A 27038-nucleotide genomic window follows, 5' to 3' on the forward strand; every position below is an offset into this window, starting at 1 on the left:
GACATAGATTAATGTCATTAGCTAGTATTTAATATACTTTACCAATAAGTAGTTCAAGGATCATCTTTATGAAGAAAGCCCAGCTTTAGACTTAAATCATGCATTTTTCTTCCACAAAGTCACAAATATGGTACCCCCATCCAATGACTCACCCCCCTCAAATGACAATTTTCTGGTTTAAGGTGTATAAGCTACAGAATACAGAAGTATTTGGCCAGCACTCTTCAAAACAGTAGCCAGTCGTCATATGTGGCTATTCTGAATTCAGAAATGCTATAGGCATAAAATTTCAAAAATTTAGTAGGAGTAAAAGAATATACAATGCCTTGATATTTCCATAAGGATTAAATGCTGAAATAATATTTTGGCCATAATGGGTTAAAATTACATTATTAAAATTAATTACACTTATTTCTTTTTATTCTAATTTGGCTACCAAAAAATTTTAAGTTACCTAGGTACTCATGCCATATTTTTTTTACCATATCATTATTTTTAATGTCCAACGTTTATAATATGAGGGCCAGTGCTTTCTCTTCAACTCAAGTTTATAAATTTTCAATTGGCTTGAGAGGCCAATAGGGGTACTTCTTCTTGTCTAATTTGGTTTCTGGGAAGACTTCATTCAGGTCCTCAATGGTCATCTGATCAAATGGAATTATGTTCTTCATCTTCTCCAGCTTTTTCATATTCTTCAATCCTGGCCTTTGAGAAGGACAAAAAGTCAGCACATCTTTTCACATCTTCTTTTTCCTCAGCATCCACTTGGACAGTGTATTTATCCTCTGGCACAGGAACCTTCAGGGCATTAAACTTCTTCTCAAAGTCATCTACCAAGCCAGCCTTTGCCACATTGGCCTTGTAGTAAGCCCAGTCGATAGCAGGTGGTTTCTCAGGTAGAGTAGCCAACCTGTAGGTAAGCATCTCATTCCAGGATTTCAGGGAGTTGGCAATGGCCTTCTGGTTTCGGGGTATGATCTCCCCAAAAGCTACCCAGTCAATGGTTTTTAGAGCAAGTTTTCGCCCAGCCATCTTGAGATCCTTCACCGACCCCGGCAGCCCACAGTCCACAGCAGCAAGGGACGGAAGTGGGTCTCATGCCATATTTCTATTGAACAGTACTATTAGAGACTGCATGAAACTTTTACGTGTAATCTTTTAAACTTCAAGGCCAAACAAAAGACAAACCACTTCCTGAAACTATTATTTGGGGGCTAGGGGACAAGACAGATTTTGGAAAAATCACCACCCCACATTAGAGACAGGAATAGGTCAAGTAAAGGAGGCAACCTGTGTTGTTTGTTCGGTGTTGCTAACAAACTCTACCTTCCTATCTTTCTTATCTTTCTCCCCCAGGAAGAGGTTATCTTCCTTGCTCTATACCTCATGGGTCTCCACATATACTCATGGGATGCTGATACTAAGGTCACACAACAATTTTTTTTAAAGATTTTATTTATTTATTCATGAGAGACACACAGAGAGAAAGAGGCAGAGACACAGGCAGAAGGAGAAGCAGGCTCCATGCAGGGAGCCGTACGTGGGACTCGATCCCGGGTCTCCAGGATCATGCCCTGGGCCAAAGGCGCCGCTAAACCGCTGAGCCACCCAGGCTGCCCTACACACAACTTTTTTTCCGAATGTACTACAACCATCAGAGGTGATATTACAGTTGTAGGAATGGCTGACAGAAGTGGTAACTGTTAACAAAACCAGGTGCTGGCTAAGAGGAAGAGACAAAGGGTTCTGACTTTGTTCACATGAGTTTGCATTTCCATACCCAAGCAAGTACTTGCATAAGACGTTAGTTAAGCATTTAGATCAAAAATAACAGAAGCGTGGGAGGGTTTCAGGGCATAATACCTGCATCCTATTTAGCCATGCACCATCCTCTAGATGCATCCATTTTTACTTTTGGCAATTCAACTCATTTGGATGTTGGTGGCTAAACAACCACCAAGAAAGGGGGGGGGAGGGGACGCCTGGGTGACTCAGTGGTTGAGTGTCTGGCTCCAGCTCAGGGCCTGATCCCAGATTCCAGGATGGAGTCCCACATCGGGCTTCTTGCAGGGAGTCTGCTTCTCCTCCCTCTGCTTGTGTCTCTGCCTCTCTTTCTGTTTCCCTCATAAATAAATAGATAGATAGATAGATAGATAGATAGATAAATAAAATCGTTTTAAAAAGAGGAGGGAAGACTGAAAAAGATTCTGCAGATCCAGTCTCTCCTGGGGGGCACTTTCTGCAACCCATTCTTTGCCAATACATTCCTCAAAGAGTGACCAGGACAATGACAAAAAGAACAAAAGGGGTGGCAGGGAAAGCACTGGTATGTCAGAGATGGAATATAAAGAAAACAAAACCACTCATGGTTCCCACTGGGGCATAAGCCCCCTCACCCCATTAGTGAGGGAAGCTAGAGTATAGGCCTTAGGTACAAGACAGCAGAACAGTGTGATAATGGAACGTTCTAGAATAACGATGCCACAATAGGCCAGAGGAGTACACAGCCTGTAGGAAAATGCGGGGGGAGGGTTTCAAAAAGTTTCTTGGGGGAGCTGGCATGTGAACTGGGGCTTGAAGGGCAGACAGGAACGGTCTGGCAGTGAAGCGTGCTGGGCAAAGGAAGAGCTGTGCCAGGTAGTACAGTGCCCTCTGTGAAAGAACAATGGGCCTGGTCAGGATGCATTTTGGAAAGTGTGAGAGATGAGGCCAGCAAGCAAGTTAAGGGCTGGCCTCCAAGGATCAAATAAGCCATGCTTTGCCTTCTCTGCAAAGGAAAGTTAGAAAAGGAGTTTATCCGTGTTGTAGACAGAGCAGTCTGGCAGCATGTCAGAGCACAACTCAGAGGAAGGAAAGTCTGATGATGGTAAGCTGATGGGGGCAGTCCTGATAACCTTTGGAGATAAGCTAACTGGAGGGTAGTCAGTCCTACTATCTTCATCTGATAGAAACACAATCTTGGCTTAGAAATGACAAGTAGGTTTAAAAGACACAGGCTCACGGTCTCATGAGTGAGTAAAGGGCTCCTTCCATCAGCCACTTCTGCTTCCTCCCTTGGTGGTGACAACTCTCCAAAGCAAGGAGAGCCCAAAACAGAACTATGGCCTGGCTCCTCCCCGAGAACCTGGATGAAGCCCCAGAGATCCACTGGTCAGTGGCACACACTCTTGTCTGGGAAGTGAGCACTAAAAACTTCTAAAGCCTCAAAATGTTACTCTAAGAGAAACTTAGGACCAGCTATATATATATCACATTACAGGGGTATTTCAAACTTCTGGAAAGTTGAGGATAAACTATAATTTCCAACCCTTCTTGGTTCTAAAATTATCACAGTGATATGTCATCTGCAGGCTTGTCAGGCCTTTGTGAATCTCCTGCATAGCTCTCCCTGCTAACTCCAAATTCTGCTGCTACTTTTATTTATCTCCAGGCTGGCCAACCCATTTCACTCACCTTACTCATTACATTAGGTGGCAATCCAATATCCCCTGTTTTGTAGCTCTTACAACCCAAAACCCAAAAGATTTTGAATAAACTAAACATGGAACCTGAAACTAAAACTCCAGGGTTTTGACCTGACTTCATCACAGGTTATTCCTGAGATCAAAGCTAATAATCCTCCACCATGGAGCTTTAGCCCCAGAAGAAGAGAACTTTGAGATTATTTACTACATGCTTCTCATTTTACAGATGAGTAAACTATTGAAGCCAGGGCAGGAGAGGAAAGGATGATGATCAGCAGGAATTGCAAGGCAGTTCTAGGGCCAAAAATAGGACTCTCGTCTGGTCTCCGAAATGCTTTGAGTTAGACCACCCACGGCACCTGCTACCTGTGACATAGTTTGGCTGCCTTGTACTTAGCCACTACCTGTCAAATAATGTCAAAGAGCACGTGGGGCAAACAGCCTCCTCTAAACACAACAGGGACCAAAGAACCCATTTTACTGGTTAGAGAATAAGCATCTCAGATTTATCCTGGATCATGCTGTAAATTAATTAAAAAATAAATCTAGGGAAGAAAATAAGATGTCTCTAGACTCTTAGATATCACATTAATTCATACTCCTACATAACCTCCTGGGAAGATGATAAAATGTGACATCCAAAGTAAGAAAGAGGGATCCCTGGGTGGCGCAGCGGTTTGGCGCCTGCCTTTGGGCCAGGGCGCGATCCTGGAGACCTGGGATCGAATCCCACGTCGGGCTCCCGGTGCATGGAGCCTGCTTCTCCCTCTGCCTGTGTCTCTGCCTCATTTTCTCTCTCTCTCTGTGACTATCACAAATAAATAAAAATTAAAAAAAATTTTAAAAAAAGATGAAGAGCGAGTCAAAGCATTAAAAAAAAAAAAAAAAGTAAGAAAGACTCCCAGTACCAATTGATTCTATTTTGTTCATATTTCCAACTCCTTCAGGCACAGCCATTCCGCTCTTTGTCTAAGCTACTCAGCCACTATTGTTCTGTCACTTAAAAGTTGGTCTTTCTCTAAAAATTTTTTAAAAATTTTTAAACCTTTCTTTTTCATCTTTATAATACCAATGCTAAGCCTAAGCAACCAGGTTCATATTTGTTCATGAATTATATGTAAGTTTCCAGGTATGGATTTTGGAAAATCTGCCTGGAAGCCAAAAATCCCTGGCTCTGCCATTTACTAAAGATACAACTTTTGTCAAGTTACCTAGCCTCTGTGTGCTGTGTCCTCACTTGTAAAATGAGAAACAATAATAGCACTCACCTCCTAGAACTGTGAGAATTGAAGTAATCTATTTAACAGGCTTAAAACAGTGTCTGGCACAAAGCAAGGCACTATATAAATATTTTTGTTATTATTCCAAAAAACAAAAGAAAGCAACTGGCATTACCTTGTCATAAAAAAACAGTGACCAGCCATTCTGCCTCCCTGTTGATAAACAGTAGGAAAAAGAAGCACGCCAGAGCTAGGTGGGTTTTCATGTTCCAGGTAAGCAAGAATCCCAGAAAGTAGAGAGTGACTCTCTGTTGTAATAGGTAGTGACAGAGTTGTGGAAGCCCCTTGTCTGTGAAAGTTTTCTATGCCTGCAAGGTTAGTCAATTCAATCCAACTCTAAGCACGCACTCCCCAAAGATTCACTGATGGCACTACAAAATATGTGTGCGTCTTTGGGGACCTTGTTCATGCAAACTACTCATATGGACAGTCAGGGGCCCTTGTGCCTTCTGTAAAGCAGGGCTGGACCTGCTTTGGACGCTAAAAATTTGAGAACATGTCCTTGTTGGAACTGATGATGATTTCAGTGTTGTCTGCTTAAGTGGAAAAGGATGGGTAAGATTAGTACTCACTGTGCCTAATAAATACCATGTGAAAGCCCCTCATTAGCCAGACCTAGCTGCTTGAGGAGAGGAAGGATGTTAGTGTAAGTCTGGCAAATATCAGTGCTTATAACTATGAGTCGAATGAAAAAACAAATCAAGGGGAAAGCCAACGAGCACAGTGAAGACTTATGGCTCTGAATACATAAACTTTCCTGGTTTTATCATCTGGGAATATGTCACTACAGAAAACTTATAGGAACTTTTCTTCACATTCAATATTTTAAAAACAAAAAAACTACCTATTAAATATCACCAATGTAATTAACATCATTAATTATTTCTAACGATGTCTATAGGGATGCCAGAAAACCTGCAGGGCCAAAGGACTTTATAAGCATAATTTCATTAACTCAATCACAGTCATCTCAAGTTTTATAGGATATACACAACAATGCTATCATTGCCCATAACCTTATTACTTCAAGTTTTGTGTCTTAATTCACTTCTTTCGCTATTTCTAGAGTAAATAAAACTTCAGGGAGAGAAAGGTTTTCCCAGGCAAAGCACCTACTTGTCCAGCCAGAAGCAGGGTCTCCTACCCATTACTATATCACAAGTGCTGCCTCTCATATAGTCATTTAGCTAATCATGTATTCATTCAAAATATCAAAATAAGAACTCAGACTTCGTTTTTACCACTTGAAGATCCCAGAAAAATAGCAAAGAGAAAACGTGTCTCTAAAAAGAACCTTTTCAGGGTGTCTGGGTGGCTCAGGGGGTTAAGTGCCCAACTCTTGATTTTGGCTCGGGTCAAGGCCATGATATCGATTCCCTGCATCCAACTCTGCACTCAGTGGGGAGTCTGCTTGAGATTCTTTCTCTCCCTCTGCCCCCACTCACACTCACTTGTGCACACACTCTCTCAAATAAAAATAAATCTTTATAAAGAAACTTTTCAAAAATTTTACCTAATGAGTATATCTAACACATGAAAATTCAGCTCTTCTTTATCTTTACATCTTTCAACCTTCCAAATTCCCAGAGTAAGACCTGTACTACAGTCTTCGGATGCCTCTTGAAATAACCCAGTGAAAGGATAACACAAATGACATGTACCCCAGCCATTTCTGGCTCTTTGAGGCCACACCCTATTCCTCTGAATTGCTGAGAAACAACAATTGGAATGAATTATTTCCAGGAATTTAGAGTTTGGGGGGCAAAAATAGGTACTCAAATGTAAGGAGGGTAACTAACCTGTAGACGTCAACAATATCCTGATTGTTCCCCTGTTAGTCATTCACAGCCCGCAAAGTCATTTTTCAATAGGGGCTGGCAGTGAGCCTGGATGGGAATGGTGAACTTTTGCTACACACTGCCTCCCCTGTTTGCTGTCAAAATGAGAGGACAAGACCCACCTAAGAAGGTGCCTATAAGTGGAACCCTGCAGCCCTGAATCTTCATAATGTCTATACACATACTTCTCTAAGAAACACTGGCTATACTGAGCACAGAACAAGCAGCCACTGCTAAGGGAGACCTTAACCATTATCCTGGCAGAAGAGAGAGAAAAACATTGCCAAAGAAAAGCAGCAAGAGGAAACTTATGATAGAAGTTTTACAGGACAAATACTGACTTGCATAAGTGCTTTAAGATATATTTATAGTTACTAGCAAGTGTACTATTAGACATCCACACCCCATTTCCCAATGACCATACATACTAATTGCAAAGAATTGGAAACAAGTCAAATAACCATCAAGTTATGATACACTGCTATAAAACTGAATACCATACAACCATTAAGAATAATTACATAAATCTGCATATGTTGATAAAGAAAGATGTTTTTAATATATTCTGGGAAAAAACTGATGCAGAAACCTATAGTATAGTACATTTTCCAAACACACACCACAAAAAGTTACATTTTTATATGCACAAGACAAAGTCTGAAAGTATATACTATACACCAAGGATACTTGGCTGGCTCAGTCAGAAGAGCATGCAACGCTTGATCTCAGGGTTATGAGTTCAAGCCCCACATTGGGTGTATGGATTACTTTAAAAAAATAAAAACAAAAAGAAAATAAACTAAAAAAATAAAAACAAAAGTCTATACACCAGATAATTATGGGCACTTACGAAGTAAAGGTAAGGGCGTTTCGTTTTTCCCTATGTCTACACTATATTTATTACACACATTAATTACTTTTATGCTTTCTAAACCAAGTATGTTTCCCCAAGGACTGATTGCATACATAAAATCAGCAAAACTTGATTTTAAAACGTTACCTCTAAAATGAAGTGTCTTCCATTTAAATGTTACAAATGTACTCTCACTGAGTACCTGGGCTCCTGACAAAATAATAAGGAACAACAAACACTACAACAAATAGATCTCATGATTGTGCTGGGATACTTTTTAAAAATCATCTTGTCCTGGGGCACCTGGGTGGCTCAGTGGTTGAGTGTCTGCCTTCTGCTACGGGCATGATCCCAGGTCCTGGGATCGAGTTCCTCCCTAATCGGGCTCCCTCTGAGGAGCCTGCCTCTCCCTCTGCCTATGTCTCTGCCTCTCTCTGTGTCTCTCATGAATAAATAAATAAAATATTTTTAAAAATAAAAATCGCCTTGGAAATTTAAAAAAAAAAAAAGCTGTATTCCAAGCAGTTTACTGAATTCTCATCTGCCATGAGCAGTGATAATCACAAGTAAGAAGATTTGACCTAGACAGAGGCCCTGCTGAAATATCCTCGCTTTTCTTATCCGATATTCGCTCTTTTTTATCTTGCTTACCCTGGTGGAAGAAGAGAAACACTACTGGGTAAGAAAAAGCTACTTGCTGCGTCACTGCAGCCTCCACCTTTCTCTCACACCTGTCCCTGCAGATGCTCAGAGCCAGAGCTCTCCACGCCACCGGCAGCTTCTAGGCTCCCTAGAGCAGCCGGCACAGCCTCACCCAGGACAGTGGAAAAAGAACTCCCTGTGGGCTTGCCTGGGATGAGAATGGCCAAAACAAATAACTGAAACATGAATAGCCAATTTTTTGAGCACTAGGAAGAGAAGGAAGTTTTTACATTTTTTTTAAGGCATCTCTAAGCCCACCGTGGGGCTCTAATTCACAAGCCTGAGATCAAGAGTCCCGCGCTCTACCGACTAAGCAACCAGGTGCCCCAAGAAGCAAGTATTTTAAAAGTCACTCATGTGATTAAAAAAAAAAAAAAATCACAGGGCATCTTTCTATAGTGTATGTAAGCCTCTGGATAAATATTTCTACACATCTGGAGAAACACTGACAAAAGACTTTTAAGAATATTCACAAGGGAACCCAAACCACACAACTTCCTCCAAGAAATCGTAAGTTACATCAATCAGCAAGGAGCTTCAATCAGTTAAATCTACACAGCACGTGAGGGGCTCAAGCTATTCAACGAATAAATGAACTATTGTGCTAGCAGAAAGGAATCCAAGATAATGAATAACACATCTCTATACAATATACCTGGGGGAAGAAAACTAAATCATTCAGATAAAAATCTGCAGTGAGAAGCCCATCATATTTACTAACTTTCTCAGCAATATAATTTGAAGGCAAAACAATGTAAGGCAGTCTCACGCGTCAGCGAGAAAAACAATTTAATTCAAATCCAATCCATTATAGGGAAGTTTAAGTTCAGACTATTAAAAACACTAATTGAAAATTAACCAAAAAAAAAAAAAAAAAAGAAAGAAAATTAACCAAACGCTTTATAACAGCAATTGAACCTCTTTGTTTTAAAAAAAAATCATTATGTAACATCACTTAATACTAGTTTAACAACTCCTTTAACAGATCATTTGAAAGGCTCAATTGTCCCCTCTGCAGTGCATGTTGGTGTTTTTTTGCAGTTTGCTTAAAAAATTATGTGCCTTTATTGTACTAAAGAAATTCCAAGAGAGAAGCACAACCTACTCATTGATGATAACAACAACCATTTTTCACATTCCTCCCTTACAAAGTCTACCAGAGCCCTCTGAATTTATCCCAACTGCTATGAGCTGAGCTAATGACAAAAACAGAAACGATTCTATCAATTGGTTCAAAGTTTAGGTTATTTCTTACTTTGTTCAAGGCTAACCTATTAATATGAGCGAGTGAGGACACATATAACTTCAACAGTCATGTCCCTTAAAACCCCCCAATGTCATCTTAATTTTCACAATAAACAAATACATAAAGATATTTTCATTTTGCAAAGAACTTCTTTGCCAACCCCAGGGGAAGGCAACTGCGACTTGCCTCCCTGGATTTATGTTTGGCAACAATGCAGTTAGGTGGGGCATAATTTTGAACGATACAAAGTTCTATACAAAGCAGCCCCTGGAAACCCCTTTCATCCACAAAATGCCTACATATCTTTCCTCCCAAACAAAACTCAAAGTGGAACCAAAACGAATCTACAGAAGAAAGGAGAGTTCACAAGAGACAGGCAAAGCAGGTTTTGAAATCAGAGTGCCAGAAGACACTACAGGCACACACACAATAAAAGCACTTCGTGGAGGAGACAACAGATATGCTGTGCACAACCCCTTCTCACCAGCACTGGCCCTGGGCTCTCTGCTTCCATTTCGCCCTGGGCTGCATCCTTGCGTTGCAGGGGGGATTCAATCACCAGATCCTTTTTGACACTTCTACTACTTGTCCTGCATTTATCAGCCTGCATTCTCGGCTGAAAAAGCAAGTCAGAAAGTCTGCAACTGGGACAGCTGCAAGCCCCTGGCTGTGCACGGCACAAGCATGCCACTGGCCGGAGCAAGCAGAGGAAGCTGGCTCCCAAGCACAAGTGGTCAGCCCACTGGCTGGGTCCACAGAGCCCGTGGGGTGGGAGGGCATGCCAGCGAGGGCCAGCCTCCAGGGGTGTTACTACAGGCTTGGAGAATGGGAGGTTCCCACACGCCGGCCAAAGGAAAACAAACCCGAACTGTACAATACACAGTGTACTGTCTCTCTGATAAAGACCAGCCTCATTGTGTCTGTTCCACACGGCGTGGGCCAAATGGAGCCGAATCAAAATAGTGCAGTGTTTAAAAGAAAATCAGTCACAGTTAGAATCTTTCATGATTACTTCAAATCTGAAGCTCCTGGAATTGAAGAGATAGCTAGGTTGTCTGGGTGTTTTAAAATTTCTGTAGTTTCTGGATGCTTTCTTTCATGTGATGGCTAAACACTAAATGCTTGGCCAATGGTCAAAACAGGGAAGGGCAAAGACTGAGGTGTCCCAGAGCCTGTACCTCATGGGTGCAGGTGTAAGGAAAGAGTTTCTCCCCGCATGAGAGACCTTAGCACACAGGACTCAATTTATCTATTTTATGCCAGAAAGACAAGGTCATCAAACAGCTTCATGGGATGCTACATATCATGGTAAACAAAATATTACTTTAAATCCATCAACAGGTGTGTTGCTAATGAGCCCAGAAGATACCGAGAGAATCACAGTAAAAATTTAAGGCAGTGTCTCTCCCTTCTGTCACTCAAACACCAGGAGTCCTGGCTGTGAATATTGTGTAATAAGTCACAAGCATCAATTAGTCCATTTAAAAAATTAATAGTTTCTACAATAACTTTTTTTTATTTTTATTTATTTATGATAGTCACACAGAGATAGAGAGAGAGAGAGGCAGAGACACAGGCAGAGGGAGAAGCAGGCTCCATGCACCGGGAGCCCGACGTGGGACTCGATCCCAGGTCTCCAGGATCGCGCCCTGGGCCAAAGGCAGGCGCCAAACCGCTGCGCCACCCAGGGATCCCTACAATAACTTTTTAAAAATTATCCCATTTCTCAATCTTGGGTAATCTTTCAGGGTAAATATAAACTCACTTGCCAAATCCAGGTTCCAAAACAAAATGTATATGAATTTTAAAAACCTATCTTCATAAAGTTACAAGAGGACCAAAAATAAAAAATAAAAAATCCCAAAGGGCCTCAATTAAATTAATATATAATTGAAGTAGCAGTTAAATCAAAACTTAAGAATTATCCTATAAATCAGAGGAGGCAAAAAAGTCTGAAGCCACACACTAAGCAGATAGTTTGAAAAAAAAAAAAAAAGCAGATAGATTGAGCCTCAGTTAAGCACAGCATAAGCAACAATTTGAACAACTTCTTGAAATGGCTTGAGAAGTTCTAAATATCCCAATTCTTCCTCAACTCCCCATCTTCATTAAATCACCAGCAGGTCATGACTTTGAGAGAAATGCTATCCTATTTATTTGGTCAAAATACGACATTCTGTAAGTAATAAATAGGAACTTAAAAGGTTATTTGTTATAGGAATACAAGTCCCAGCATGGACAATTTACCTTATCTTTGTAACAACCAAGGAGGTAATATGGTTATCCACATTTTACAGATGCAGAAACTGATGCACAGAGGGTTACACATGTGCAGAAGGTAACATAGTGAGCAGTGGCAGCATGAATCCAGTGTACACACTCTTCACTGTGATACTATGAGCCAGTTGTCAATTTCAATTATGCCAACTGCTAAAAAAACAAAATGCGTAAAAGCTACTGATCAGCAACTAAAGGTAAAAGCAGCACCTAGGTTTAATCAAGGTAATTTAATGAAAAGATAAAAAGAGCAGAGCACAAGGCCAGGTACCTAGTAGGTATTCATTTAAAGGGTAACCATTGTTATTGTTGTTGTTGTTCCCAGCTGAAGAAACTGTTCTTCATCTTAAATTCTAGACTCTGGCTTGTGTGATCTAAAATGACAATTCCACCACCCATGTTGCCACAAAACATTACAAAGTGCTCCAGCAATTTCAAATCAATGTTCTTTCCTCTTTGTTGCTTGATTATGATAGCTGCCTTTGAACCCCTGCATTCATGCTACAAGCCAGGCATCTTCTTCCTAAAGTTTTCCTATATTTTTCAAAATTTTAGCAATGAATTAATATTTCTTTTGTAATCATGGAAAAAACTTTAACTTGGCTCTGAGCTTCTAGGTAGCCAGGACAGAGGTTAGGTTCCCTAATTCATATTACCAAATGGAGAAAACATACCAAGCTATAAGGCAAGAAAAAACTTTTTCTCATTTCTCACACAGAGATTTGCATAAAAAGGGACTGATTAATGTATCAAGTTCTCAACATGTTTACAGGAAATGCAGCAGCAAAGTTCACACTGCTTTTACACCACCATCTGAGATCAGTATACTTAAATCCTGGATAAAGGAAAGCAATTCTGAGAGCAAGATGGTGGTATAATCTGTCACCTTTAAATGGTCTGACTTATGAGAAAAGGAAATTCTCAGGACTTAGAGGAATGAGGATATTATTGCCAGCTTTCCTGCTATATAACTTCTCAGGCAATGTCAAGTGCTCTGGTGCTGCTCTACTCATTTAGGATGACCAACACTTCAGAAGTTTGCAGGTCTAGGGGAGTCACATGGCACAGTATTTAATTCCAGAACCTAAACCTCCAAGTAGGATGTGGTTTCTCCAAAGAGTCTGTGAGACTGCTGTTTAAGGACATGAAAGAGACATCTGGTCAGAGCAGTCACAAGAGGAAATGCCATCTTAGAAGAATGGGAAGTAGGTGGCCAAGGGTTCCTGTGCAACATTTCAAAGAACAAGGATGGTATTTGTTGTATCTCTGGATTCAAGTCCACCAACATTTACTGAGCTCCTACTAGCTAGCAACTCAAGTTCTTTCACACACTAACTTGTCCAACTCTTAAAATAACAAAAATACCTAGTAAATGTATTAAAGGTATATCGAATTTTACTGTTTAAACAGAATGGCATAAACCCTGTGGGGAAGAAAAATGAAACAAATGCTTTTGTATAGGAGTTTCAGTTCTCAGATTTTAATATTCACACAAATTATTTTATAGGTTGGGTACACAGTACCATGAAAACCTGATCAAAAATTTATAGAATTTTCCATGGTTAATTTTTTACTGTAGGGAAGGCTAACTTTAGACTCTACTGCCCCTATCTTCCCCTTGCCACTAAAGGATGAAGTTCCATCACATTCTGAAAAGTAAGGAACTTAAGACCCTCAGACTCCTAAACATGTAGGACTCCTACACATGCCTCAAAACCCAGTTTAAATGCCATCTTGATCCTCCTAGCCAGAATTGATTAGCTCTTCTACCATTAACCCACTGGGCATTGCTTTTATTTACCTCTATGTTGGAGCTTTTCACAATCTACCTTTTATTAGGTTTGTAGGTGTCACCCACTTCAATGAGACTATAAATTCATGAGGGCAGGAACTGTATCTTAACCATCTTTGCATCTCCAGTGTCTTATGTACTACAAGCACTCAAAACACAGTTGCTGAATTTAATGCTTATGTCAATTTTGTGTCACTGGTTATCTTCATCCCTACAGTAAAATTTAGTAGTAGTTTTAGAAATATGCAAACATTTTCATTTGTTAATGGCCCGAATCAAGGCAGAAGCATTCAACTGTTCATAAACTGAAACCCAATGGACCATTTACTAATAATTAAAATGCTCCTTTCTCCCAGCTAAGAAAATGTTACCCTGCAGAACTTGCTAGACATTTTTCAGACAAAGGTATCCTTGGAAACAATACAAGTGAACCTTTAGGAAGTGTAAATAAAATTGTTTTTAGCAATGAATTATATAAAATTTAAAACCGCATTTTGCTGCAGCTAATAATTATATAAGGAATAACTCATACAAGGAATAAATATCAATTACCTCAAAAAAACTTTTTACTCTCCTATTAGGGACTCTTGCCATATCAGAAGGATATTTAAAACATTAAAATTAACTTTAAAGGCAAATATGTATATACTAGAGGAGAGGATTTAAATTTTATATATATGCCTTTAAATTGTATGTCAGGTATATTTAAATAAAGTATATACATATAGAGCCATACACATAATTTGAGGTAGAGACTTAAATATATTAAATATCTGTATTAAATAATTGTACACACTTATGTACATATATACACGTGTGTGTGTGTGTGTGTGTGTGTGTGTGTATGTATCTACTCCAAAGTAATCATCTCTGTTCTCTTGGTCTGGGAAAATGTGAAACATAAGTACAAATTATTAAGAAAAATTGCAAAAAGGAGCAAATGACTAAAGATTTTCCACGTGTATTGTTACCAGTCAGTGTGCTAGCCAAATAAAAGAAAAGGTGTCAGGAAAATGATCGACTCTTCTGAGAAAAAGAAAAAGCATAAAAAACAGAAGGCATAAGAAGCAGCAAAACAGAACAGGATGAAAAAAAAAAAAACAGAACAGGATGAGAGGCAACAGATGCAGGGAGCAAGGTGATAAATAACCACAGTAGAGGAGGGATATAGGGACAAAAAGAGAAATAGATTTGGGGGCAGGAAAAGGTGGGAGAGGAAAGAGTCTTCTGCATCAGACCCTTGAAGCCTTGTAAAAGATTTAGTATCAAAAAAAAAAATCTGATACAAAGTTTGATGCTCACCCCAATTTCTCAGCATCAGAGATTTAATCAAATGTCACAGAAATGGAATAGTCATTATCACCTACTCTAATGGTTCACAGCCTGGAATTCAAGGCTGAACTTGGGGGGAAAGTGGTCTGTGAATCCTCTAAAACTACATTCAAAATTTTGTATGTCTTTGTGATTTTTCTGAGGAGTAGCCCCTAGAGTTTATCAGGCACTCAAAGAAGGAGCCAAGGGAAGATCATCCACTCACAGAATAAGGAAACTGAGGTCCGGAGAAATGAGCTAGAGAGCCAAGCAAAGTCTTGAGATACAAACTCTTCACTTTAACATGTTCAAATTCTATTTAAGTAGAACAACAGCAATTTAAACATCAGGCATCAGTTAAATAAACAAGCCATTCGATGGCAATCAGCAGTGTCAACACCTGCAGCCTACTCACTTGTTGATTAATGGCCAAGTCAGCAAGCGAGTCATTATATGAATGTAATGCCAGATGCACAACCCAAGGCCAATAAAGTATACCTCCAAAATAGGGCAAATAAGATAACTAACACAAATTATATTTTTTAATTTAATTTAATCTAATTTAATTTAATTTAATTTAATTTATTCAGGAGAGACACAGAGAGAGAGAGAGAGAGGCAGAGACACCGGCAGAGGGAGAGGCAGGCTCCATGCAGGGAGCCCGAAGTGGGACTCGATCCCGGGTCTCCAGGATCACGCCCTGGGCTGAAGGCGGTGCTAAACTGCTGAACCACCCAGGATGCCCCAAATTATGTTTTTTGAGAACTTCTAATGACACTGAGAAAATATCCACAATAATACGCACATAGAAAACTGAAGAAAAAAAAAAATGGCTGCTGATTAACTCTGGTATGTGAAACTATCAGTAATTTTTTTCTCTAAAATCTTACTTTCCAAATTTTCTTCAAGGGCACTTATTACTTCTATATTCAAGAAAAAAAATGAATATGCTCTACTGCAAGATATATAGAAAAATGTCACATCAAGGCGTTAGCCCCTGCCATACCACTCAACAGCTGCGTAATAATAGAAAAGTCACTTCACTTCTCCGGGTCCCACAAACTTCACCTATAAAATGAAGGATGTACACTAAAAAATTTTTTCCAGCTCTACATATCTATATGAACTATTAAAACTTCCCTTATTGATGAGATTTGGGGGAATATAAACCACCCCAATGGAATGATAAACATTTGAAAGTCGTATTTCCCCACTACACACAAAAGAAAAACACAAGGACCAAACAGTGGATATATTTCTAAATGTGTCCAATCCTCAAGGCACCTGGGGGGCTCAGTGGTTGAGTGCCTGCCTTTGGCTCAGGTTGTGATTCTGGGGTCCTGGGATCAAGTCCCACATCAGGCTCCCCACAGGAAGCCTGCTTCTCTCATGAATGAATAAAAAAAAGAAAAAAAAAAGTGTCACATCCTCAATGGAAGATGTCCTAAATGTGGAGGATCCTTCTCCAGTGGAGCAGGGGCAGAGTGAGAGGCTGACAATGACAAGGACTATGGGATGTTCTGTGGGTGAGAAGGCCAACACAGCTCTGGGGTAAGCTCATTGTGCTGGGACAACAGGGCACAGGCTCTAAAGAAGGTTCTGTTTTCAGATGAGGCAATTAAGATGGGAGAGTCCTTCCATTTCTAGAGACTGCTCTCTGGTACTGGCTGTGTGAATCTAGCACAGCAACTTCACCACCCTGGAGACCCCAGGTCCCTCCTCTGGAAAACAAGGATCAGAATGTCCACCATTACAATCCCAACTAGATTCTGTTCATTCCCAAGACCCAAGTGGACCATGGATGTGTCCTACTGTGTGCAAGAACACTGACTCCATGCAGCCACAAATGTTCAAGAAGCTTCTCAGTAAAGACAGCTCTACCCCCATCCAGGACATTCCCTCTCCCTGCCTGCTTCTGTTTCTACACAGCCTCCGTCACTATCTGGCATACTGTATTCTACTTTCCTTATTTGTCTAATCCCAATTCAAAAAAAAAAAAAAAAAAGGCAGAAGACGCTGTGTGAGGGCAGAGAGTCTTGTCTATTTTGTTCACTGCTCTAGTCTCTCAGGTACTCAAACAGGGTAGATGCTCAAAAAATATTTCTTGGATGAATTTACTGAAGAGTTAGGATCCCCTCAGGATGGAGAGAGCTTTTATATACTCTGCACACCAATAGTTTTTCTGTAAACTGTCAATTTATTTTAATCACAATAATGATAATTCAGCCAACAGCGTCAATGATTTGTTTTAGAGGTGGAAATTTACAAAACAAAGGAAAACATAATATGCCTGTTTTCTCAGGAAACGAAACTCCCAGCCTGAGTTACTGACACCCAGCCAGCCACACAGGGTCCACCCTGACAGAGCCATTCCAGCACATATGATTTCCTCTTGTAAGCTTTAAGCACTGAGGCAAGGATGGGGGGTATGTGGTGAGTACACAGTAGGCAGTCCATAAATGTCTGCTTATAGATAAATCATGAAATTGCCTCACTTTGATTTGATTCATCACAGACCCACGCTTCACAGGAGTTGAAATGAAGGATTTTCTAACTTTCTTCACTAAATGACAAGGGTTGAGGTTAAGGGCTAGGTAACATATACTTGGTAAGAAAAACAACCAAAAGGTTTTTTTTTTTTTTTTTTTTTTTAAGCACTAAAAAGTTTCTCGTTCTAAATAAAATGCCTCATTCCATTATAAATGGAAGACAAATGGCCATTTCTTCACTTCTCCCCATATCCACCTCCCAAAGCAATGTAAAGAAAACCACAAATAACCAGCCTTAAAGTTTATTGGTTCTGTAAAATCTTTGTGTATGTTATACGTAAAGCATGTTCCATCAGTGTTGATATGGTATAAAACTGGTGGACCACCCTGATTTACAAATGATGGAGATGAGACAAGTTGGCAGGAGGCACAGGGCTGATCACTCCCATGTATCAAAGTTCATGGCCATCAGCTACCTACCCTGGGGACAGGAGAGAGGAAGGGGCTCCAGGCAAAAGCCGGACACCTACACCCCCAGTCTGTGATGGGAAAGTCCACCAGGAGAAAACTTGGCAAAGTGATTTGTGGAGTACCCCCTAGGACTTCTGGCTTATTTTAACTTGCATAAAAGACAATGACCCTTTATAATCATACCAGTTTCTTAACAATAATTGGAAAGTCCCTGCTTTTAAAAAGAGGTAGATTATATCCCTCCATAAGATAAACTCATCAGCAGCAAAGATGATGTATCCCTTCTCATCCTCTGGCCTAAAGGATGGTCTTCCACTTCTTCCAAGCTCATTGTGATTAATTTCCTATGTGATATTAAGAGACTGCCCAGGAATACAAAACAAAGCCACTTTTAGGGGGCTCAAACGTTATTCCTGGATGACACATCCTGACAAGTCAAACTTGCCCCCAGGAGTGCTTGTAAAAATACGGAACTCCTCTAAATTAATTTCTTCACAGATATGCTACAAGTAAAGGGCCCAGAGCAGGCGACAGAAACAAAGTGTATGGAGAGCGCCAATGCCAAGGAAGGCACCAAAGTCGCCCTTATCTGCACTGCCAAATCAAAACACACACATCACATAACTTAGAAACCAACGCTGGCGGTGGTGGTGACAGTGACGGTCATGGACCAGTAGCTACCTTTGGTCCTTTACTAAAGTTGGTGAATGGTCCTGTTACTTCTGTTACATTTCTGAAGTTTTATACATGCAACACAATGGGCTTCAGCTGTCTCCTCTCAAACAAGGGGAAAAAGTCTTCCAGGAAACGTATGCTTAAAAGGGAGAAGGTGATGTTTCATCAAACCCTGAAAACTGGAACACCAGGGGCTGTGAATATTCCACTCTCCTTTCCACAAAGAGGGGCCAGCCTCAAAGTCCCTCTGCTAATTCAAAAACAGAAGGTGAAATAAACACAAAACAAACAAGGTTTCCAATGTTACCTAGAGCACTTAGGAGCCCCCACACCCCCACCCAGGCACACACTTCCATTTATGCTTTGTCAAGACCTAAATCTGTAAGTCAATACTTTATTATTTTGTAACTATCACACAAGAATTTCAACACAGAAAAGAAGAGGAAATGGAAGCGCATGAGTGGCTTGGAGCATGGCAGGAGTGAGCAAGGAAACACTGTCAGGGTCCCTACTATGTGCTGGGTCCTTGATGTGTATTCTCACTTTATTCGGTTCAATTCAACCCTTACAATAGTAACACTATATTAGGCATTTTTGTTTATAGAAACTGGTGTTCTTCTAAGGTACATACCTTAAGTATGCATGGAAGCTATGTTTCAAAATTAACCTTAAACCTAATAACTAAATAGATAACTTCATCTCCCTTTTGAACATATATCTCCTTAGAGGAGCCACTGAAACTTAATATTAACAGCAATTGTGTCTGAAATATGGAACAAAGGTTTTTATTTACCCTTCTTTCTATGTACCAGTATTTTTAAAACTTTCCTTATAATAAGCATAAGTTAAACACAAAGACTTTTTTAAAGCCATTTATTACTATTTAGGATTTTTTTTAAAGATTTTATTTATTCATGAGAGACACAGAAAGAGAGAGGCAGAGACATAGGCATAGGGAGAAGCAGGCTCCCTGCGGGGAACCTGATGTGGGACTCGATCCCAGGACCCCGGGATCATGACCTGAACCGAAGACAGATGCTCAACCTCTGAGCCATCCAGGTGCCCACCTATTTGAGAAATTTTTTAAAAACATGTCCACAAGGTAGCTAATGCATACAACTTCTCCTCCAGGGGCAGGACTGGGGGAAGGTGAGTGAGGCATACCATTCAGGAACAGGTTTTAAGAGAGCAGTAAAAATTCAGTAATCAAGATAGATGAAATTCTCAAGTAGAAATCAAAATTAATAGTACCCCAAAAAAAGCCATGATAAACAAAACTTGAAGTTGATATGGCTCTGCTTAGCAAGCGCCAACTCTGTGCCGGGCACTGTGATACACAGTATATTTATTCAACCCTGAGACACATACTCTTATTTTACAGATGAAGAAACTGAGGCACGGACGTCACAGAATTAGTCCAAGGTCACACAGCTGGTATGTGGCAAAACAACTTTAAACAGGTTGGTAAGAGGTCATTTTTATTTTCCTTCACCGTAAAAATAAATCAACGTCTATGTTTAACATGGATCTACAAGCAACCACCTTGTCAGATAAAGATTTAAACTCAAGCTCAACATACATTCTTCTTCCTTAGATGATTAAAGTAAGACAGAAGCAATCTGGGCAAAGGACCAAAACCTCACTCCGCTGAGTTTTACTGAAGAGAGGTAAAATTTCCTAATAGTTCAAAGTAATGGAACAGAGTGGGGGAAGGGGAAGGCAAAGACATTCATTTTAATTCCTCACAGGAAGGAAGTTAGAAACAAACAGTATGACCTGGAGATCTGGCTCCCGAAGCAGGGCAGTTTCTCCCATGCTAACCTGGGATGACTCCCCAAGGACATCCCTTCCCTATGTAGCCTGTGGGGTCTCTCCTGCCCTCACCACTGCCGGCCCCGAACTTCACTGCCTGTCTCTATTGCCTCACGCCTCCAGAAATGTTGCCCATTAACCTGGAATGTTCCCCTTACCACCTCCTGATCTTAACTTGTCAAATGCCTGCTAGCCTCTGTAGTATACAGATTACAGAAACCACCCAAAACTTCTGCATTGGAATCTTAAGCTATATTTTTCACAGCACCCAGATGATACCTATGCTAGAGGCTTTCTCATCTATCTGTGTCGGAGAATCATTAACCCTAATTCATTAACTTTAAAGAGACAAGAACACAGATCCAATACAAGGAGACCTGACTATTGTCAAGCTAAGGTTGTTTTTGCCTCTAGCAAAGCAGTAACATTAAGACAGTTGGGAGTTTTCCTGGAGGAGTGTTATACTCTGTCTGCCTCAAGTATTTGTCAAACGGGCTGCAGGTTATAATGAAATTCAATTTTATCGACGTTTCCTGCCTTTGTTCCCCACATCACCTATGCCAGAGGCTTTCTCATCCATCGACGTCTGAGAATCACTGATCTTAATTTATTAACTTAAAAGAGATAGGAACACCTATGATATTTAAGCGCAGATCCAATACAAGAAGACATGGATGGGTTCCCAGACATGTCTCTGCAGACGTCTGATACAAGTAAGGGGTGGCGTGAGGATGAGGCCAAAAAGCTGACCTAGTCTCTGCAGGACAGAACACACACTCTAGCCTTATCAAAACACCATAGCAGGCTTCGACTCCTTTATGACTGCTGGCTTCTATTTAGCTGGACTTTGGGGAAAAACACAACCTTGTGGGTAGATCCTTCCACCAGAATTAACCTTCACCTACCTTCCTCTCTCCTTCCCCCCCCCCACCTCTACCAAAATGAAATGCCTTTCAATTATGAGACCGTATGAAAGGACTTACGGAACAGTAAGCCTCACATATCTCTCAGATACTTTCAATGGTGTGATCACATACTGAAAAACTTGCTTTAGCAGGATACCTCCCTAAAGAGAACACTGAGCAAAACCCACCCTAGGGTTTTGCTGCCTGGAACCCTTTCACAAACAGCTTGTTTGCCAGCTGAGTTATAAGCGCTCATTCAAGTTCAAATTTGTGACCTTTATGGCCACTAAATAAAAGCAATAAAGCAACCTATTTAGAGAAAGGCAACGTGCATTTCTAAGGATTTCCTTTCTCCCCCCACAAGAGAAACAAGATGCCAAAGTTACATCCTCCATATGTATCCTCCACAATTCACTGCAATTAGGCCAGTAATGAAAAAAACACCTCTGACCCAATATTACAGGCTTAATGTACTGTTATTTTCCTTCTAAATAGACTCTTACTCAGATGTGTACATTAGACTGATGACAACGTTCATGAGTTTTCCCAGTCCCTGATTTAAGACTTGAAGGCAGTAAAATCAACAACAACAACAAAAAATTAAACAATTTGTTTGGGAGCATTTTTAAATTGAGACTATTAACACTGTCTCCAACATCTCATTTTGAAGTAACTGCAGCATATACATAATGGGTGTTAATTTGGGGGACACACAGGACTTCTAGACTTATTACAATAAATTTAAATCAACCAAAAGTGTTGGCAGATCCAGCTCCCCAGACCTGATATGCCATCTCCAAGTCTCCACATGTTTGGGGAACAGGTGCTTATCAAATGGAGACACCAAACTATCTGATGATCAAGTTCTTTTCAGCTCAAACTTTCTATAATTCAGTGATACATATTACCACTGTGGCTAAGTGGGTTTATTACTCTGTCCTTCTGTGTGACCCTACTTTGTCATGTTCTGTGTGACCTAGCATTTGCCACATAAGAGAACTTCTGAGGAGCATTCACTAGTGAATGGAACACTCTCCATTTTTACTCATTAATCCATTTGTGAATGAGCTGATTCATGCATTAACTCTCCTGCCTGCTCAATCAATCGCTCAGTAGGCATTCCTAAACCACAGGATGCCATACAGGACTGACAGGTAAGGAACACAAACACACAATCCAACAGGAGACCAAGATGAAGGTACGTAAGCAAGTAACTTCAATACCAGGAGTGGCAGAAGAAACAGGACACCCTTGTGTTGCCCAATATGCTAGTCACTAGTCACATGGGGCTACTGAGCACCTGACATGAGACTGGTCAAACTGAGATGGGCTCTAAGTATAAAATACACAGTGGATTTCAAAGGCTTTGTATGAAAAAAAAAAAATGTAAAATATCCTACTCATAAGTTTTATTACATGTTGAATAATACTTTGAATATACTAGGTTAAATAAAACATGTTATTAAAATTAATTTCAACTGTTTTATTGGGTTTTTTTAATGTAAAATTGCATATGTGACAGGCATTATGTTTTTATTGGACACTGATGAGCTAAATCCTCCCCAATCCTGGGTTCTCTTCCTGGGCAGACACAAAGACCACGGTTCCCAACCTCCTCAGCAGGTAGGGGGAAACTGTGATTGGGTTCTAGCCAAAGGAATACAAGAAATACGGGGCACCAAAGTCTAGGTGCAGCTATGAAACAAGGTGCACAATCATCCCAGCTTGCTCTCTCTCCCTGTGGGCCCACTGAAAACAGATTCCACAGGAGGGCTTGTGCCACAGAGAAGCCATGGATGCAAAGCCACAGATTCCTGAATCGTCACACAGAAGACTACCTAACCTATAACCAAATGGGATCTTATCACATCACAAGTGAGAAATACTTACAGCATTAAGCTACTGCCATTTGGTTACAGGAAAGGTTGAGGGATGACTACCTGCTTAAGAACTCTCAGGATAAACTTCAAGAGATGAGATGCATGGGAACCATGCAGAAACGTGTGGTTCTCAAACTCAATCGTGTCAGAATCACTCAGAGAGCTGGTTACAGTACAGACTTCTGGACCCTCTTTAATCTCTTTAGGATGATGAAGCTAAGGGAGGGGACCTGCATCAGAATGTTGGTCCCCCTCTGGAACTGAGGAGCTGTCGCAGCCTCCTTGCGCCTCAGCTCCCTCCCATGCAGCAGGCCAGGAGGGCAGCTGAGCATCTGCAGCTCTAGCAGCTCCAGCTGGCACTGCTGATGCTGCTCATCTGGGGATACACCCTGAAACCCAGGGTCTTAAAGGATAAGCAAGATTTTGTCAAGCAGTGAAGAGAACAAGAGGCATTCAAGGGGAAGGTACCACACATTGCAGAAAGGTCTAGAGGATTGGAGGAGCATGGTGTGTTGGGAAATAGTAAGACCTGCAGCAAAGACCATCATAGGGCCTGGGAAACAAGTTGGGGGGAACCCAGAAAAGTAGAGACTTGTATTAGCAGTCAGGAGTTTGAATTCTCCCTCCTCCGTAACTTTAAAACAGAACTTTCCTCTCCATAGCATATGCAGTAATAAAAAATAAAGTAAATATGAATATCTGCTAATACTTCCATTTCCTAAAAAATTCCTAGGAAAATGACAGAGACACAGTATAGTAATTTGACCACTGTGGGCCAAGTGTGAGACTCCTGATTCTTGGGTCTACCACCTAGTTATTATCATCTTGTTATGTTACCTGAGAAACAACATAACCACTGTATATTGCTGCCATCTTTGTGCTATTAACACAGGAACATTTGCCTTTGACCTACTTTACAGAAATCTTTGGGAGATTAGATGTGGAAATTTAAAAAAAAAAAAAAGTCCCTAGGAAAAAAGTATATAATTTTATTTTATTCTAACCAGGCACTAGTCAATCTGGTAAGATGCAAATGTCTGTCTTGGAGAGAAGTAACCAGAACCGACAAACAGCATGGAGAAAGGCAAGGACTGTAAGGAACAACATAACTTCACTAGGAATCCTTTCCAGTAGTACAATTTTTTTTTCCAGTAGTACAATTTTAAGTGCCCTCCTTCCCACTATTCAAGGCAAACCCCCCCCCCAAAAAAAGCAGTTCCTAATGCACTCAACTGGATTAAAAGCCAGATGTTGGCACCCTCTGAGTAGCTATAAAATATGGTGGTGGAAGAGACAACCTCTTAAATCACTGTTTGTACTGCATCCAGATGAATGTTGGGGAAAAGATTTTCGTAAATGTTTTTCTAACAGTGCAAGGAGGAAAAATTCTGTTTGACTAAATATAGTTTTGCTCAATTTAGAAATCTAATGGCCCTTTTGTGATACTTGGGGGAGAGGGGAGTGATTAAAATAGTTTGTTAAAAGAGTTTATTAAATGTTTTCTCTCACTGTACTTAGATGAATGATACATGGAATTTGCTTATGTTGAAACTGCAAGGGAGTCAACTGCTTTTACCTCAAAGAGAAAAAAAGGTGTGATATTACTTACAGCAATATACCTTAATACCCTCAAGCTGCAATATGAGAAGATACCTTTTTGACATCCTTAATTCACAACCTCATCAAAGAAGTTTCACACATATTGTCAATTTATGTGTATCAGGGCACTGTCACAGGTTTCCAGTATTTGCTGTGCCAAGTAACAATACTAAAATACAAAACCCAGGGCCACCTGGGTGGCTCAGCAGTTTAGCACCTACCTTCAGCCCAGGGCATGATCCTGGAGTCCCAGGATCGAGTCCCACATAGGCTTCCTGCATGGAGCCTGCTTCTCCCTCTTCCTATGTCTCTGCCTCTCTCTGTCTCTCATGAATAAATAAAATAAAATCTTTAAAAAATAAAATAAAATAAAATAAAATAAAATAAATAAAATAAAATAAAATAAAATAAAATAAAATACAAAACGCAAATAACATTCATCACTACCAATATCTCATAAAGAAGGGCTGTTTGAAACACATGCAAACATACTTGAAACTAGAAATGGCAAACTTAGACTTTTTTTAAAAAACGCTTTTAAATCTTGGGGCTCAGTTGGTTGCATGTCCTACTCTAGGTTTCTGCTCAGGTCATAATTTCAGGGTCCTGAGATCAAGCCCTACATTGGGCTCTGCCGCACTCAGTGGGAAGTCTACTTGAGAGTCTGCCTCTCCCTTTGCCCCTCCCACCACTCCCACATGTATTCTCTTTCTCTCTAAAATAAAGAAATAAAGCTTTTTAAACTTTTCTTTTTATTAGTCTTTAAGAGCTCGTTACATTTTCCTTATTTTCCTCATTTCTGCACAGATCAGAAATAGCTTTGTCATGATCTGAGGACCAGCACTTGGGAACCTAGGAAGGAGGCAATCAAATGCTCATAAGAGTTATAGGAGTTCATGGGTGATCACCTAGATCCTTGCAAAGGGGGGAGGGGGGTTGTGATGGCTCCAAAAGTAAAATTAAGGAAGCTTCCAGGTTGATGCCCACATGAAGAGGTGTGGAGAACAGCTGGCTGGAAGACAGCGTGGAAGCTCCGTGTGTCTTTCCCTGTAGCTTGCCTTCCCCCCAAAACCTTGCCCTGTAACATCTCTTCCATCTGACTGTTCTTGAGTTCATATGCTGGAAAGGGTGAAGCCATATATTGCTGACACCACTTCTGCTTTTGGAACCTAACAAGGATAGAAGCCTGCAAATCTGAGTGGCCTCACCCTGGGAGACATTTTCATATGACAGGCTGATGGACTTGGAGAGTTATTAATGACTGAAAAGGATTCTAGTAATGTGCCAGTATCCTTTGAACTTTAAGAATGTTTTCTTACAAGGATTTCTTGATAGAAGCCCAGGGAGTGGACTGTGATATTGTTATACTAAGAAATATATATTTGGTCTTTGTCCCCTTTCTGGCACAGAGCTCCTAAAAAACATAAAAACAAAAAAAATAACTAAAAATTGGGTTGGTTCTGGGGTACCTAACTGGCTCAGTCAGTTGAGCATCTGACTCTTGCTTTTGGCTCAGGTCATGATCTCAGGGTTATGAAATCGAGCCCACACATAGTGTGGAGCTTAAGATTCTTTCCCTCTCCCTCTGTCCCTTCTCTCTCTCTCTCTCTCTCCTCTCTAAAAAAAATAAAACTAAAAAAATACTGGATTGTTGCTTCAAATTAAATTTTTAAAAAATCAATGAACCAGACTTCATTTACTTCAGAAACGTCCAAAATGAAATGCCCAAGGCAGGTCTCAATAGTATCTGAGGTGTGCACACCATCTCCTACAAAGGCAACTCTGATGTAGGCAGGCACCTACTTCTCCCTATCTCAGGCATGTGTGGAGCACTTACCCTTCTAACTACAGACTGAACCCAAAGCATCAAATAACCTAATCTAGTGGTTCTCAAATGGGGGCAATTTTGCCCTCCTCTGGGGGACACTCCGCAGAATAAGAGACATTTTTAGTTATCATGTCTTGTGGAAGAGGAGGTTGATACTGGCATCACCTGGGTACAGGCCAGGGATTCTGCTAAATATCCTACAATGCCCAAGTCAGCCCCTGCAGCAATGATTTATTCAGCCCAAAATACTGGTAATACTGAGACTAAGAAACCCTGCACCAATTCTCTCAGAGGAATTACTTCTCAAATGTACAGAACTTCTTCTACAACAAGAAAACATATGTCCCAAGAGTTCAGTATATTCATACTATCATCACATTTTATAATCATAATTAGGTTATTTGTAATCATATATGTGTGTATATATTATATGTATACATGTAAATACTGACAACTATGTCCCTGATTAAGGTCAATTAATTAATTATCTTTGTTCCTTCCCCCCATTTGAGCACCTAATACCATAATGTCTTTTCTTTCTAAATATCAAGTGGTAGTTCCTTTTCACTGTTCTCTCCATACCTTCTTTTGCATGACTTGTGGAAAAAAACAAAGA

General features: G+C 40.4%; 1 protein-coding gene, 1 long non-coding RNA gene and 1 pseudogene across 39 annotated transcripts in view; 1 reads left to right on the forward strand and 2 right to left on the reverse strand.

Annotated features, from left to right (window-relative positions):
- The window catches only part of DOCK9 (dedicator of cytokinesis 9), a 279307-nt gene that overhangs the window by 165247 nt on the left and 87022 nt on the right, over positions 1-27038 (reverse strand). For 10 of the 38 annotated variants that reach the window (XM_049099435.1, XM_049099466.1, XM_049099463.1 and 7 more), the window contains exon 1: positions 9868-10162. The exons of the other annotated variants lie outside the window; for them this stretch is intronic. In XM_049099435.1, the coding sequence (XP_048955392.1) occupies positions 9868-9993 (126 nt within the window). In that variant the 5' untranslated portion in view covers positions 9994-10162. Of the gene's footprint in view, positions 1-9867; positions 10163-27038 lie in introns of those variants that run through there. 38 annotated transcript variants of the gene reach the window in all.
- LOC118351904 (ATP synthase subunit d, mitochondrial-like) lies at positions 534-1112 on the reverse strand (annotated as a pseudogene).
- LOC112655912 (uncharacterized) lies at positions 2503-26331 on the forward strand. The gene is made up of 2 exons (XR_007405045.1): positions 2503-2866; positions 19780-26331. It is a non-coding gene; the product is annotated as an uncharacterized LOC112655912 (long non-coding RNA).

Source organism: Canis lupus, chromosome 22 (assembly GCF_003254725.2).
Source record: "Canis lupus dingo isolate Sandy chromosome 22, ASM325472v2, whole genome shotgun sequence".
NCBI classification, from domain to species: domain Eukaryota; kingdom Metazoa; phylum Chordata; class Mammalia; order Carnivora; family Canidae; genus Canis; species Canis lupus.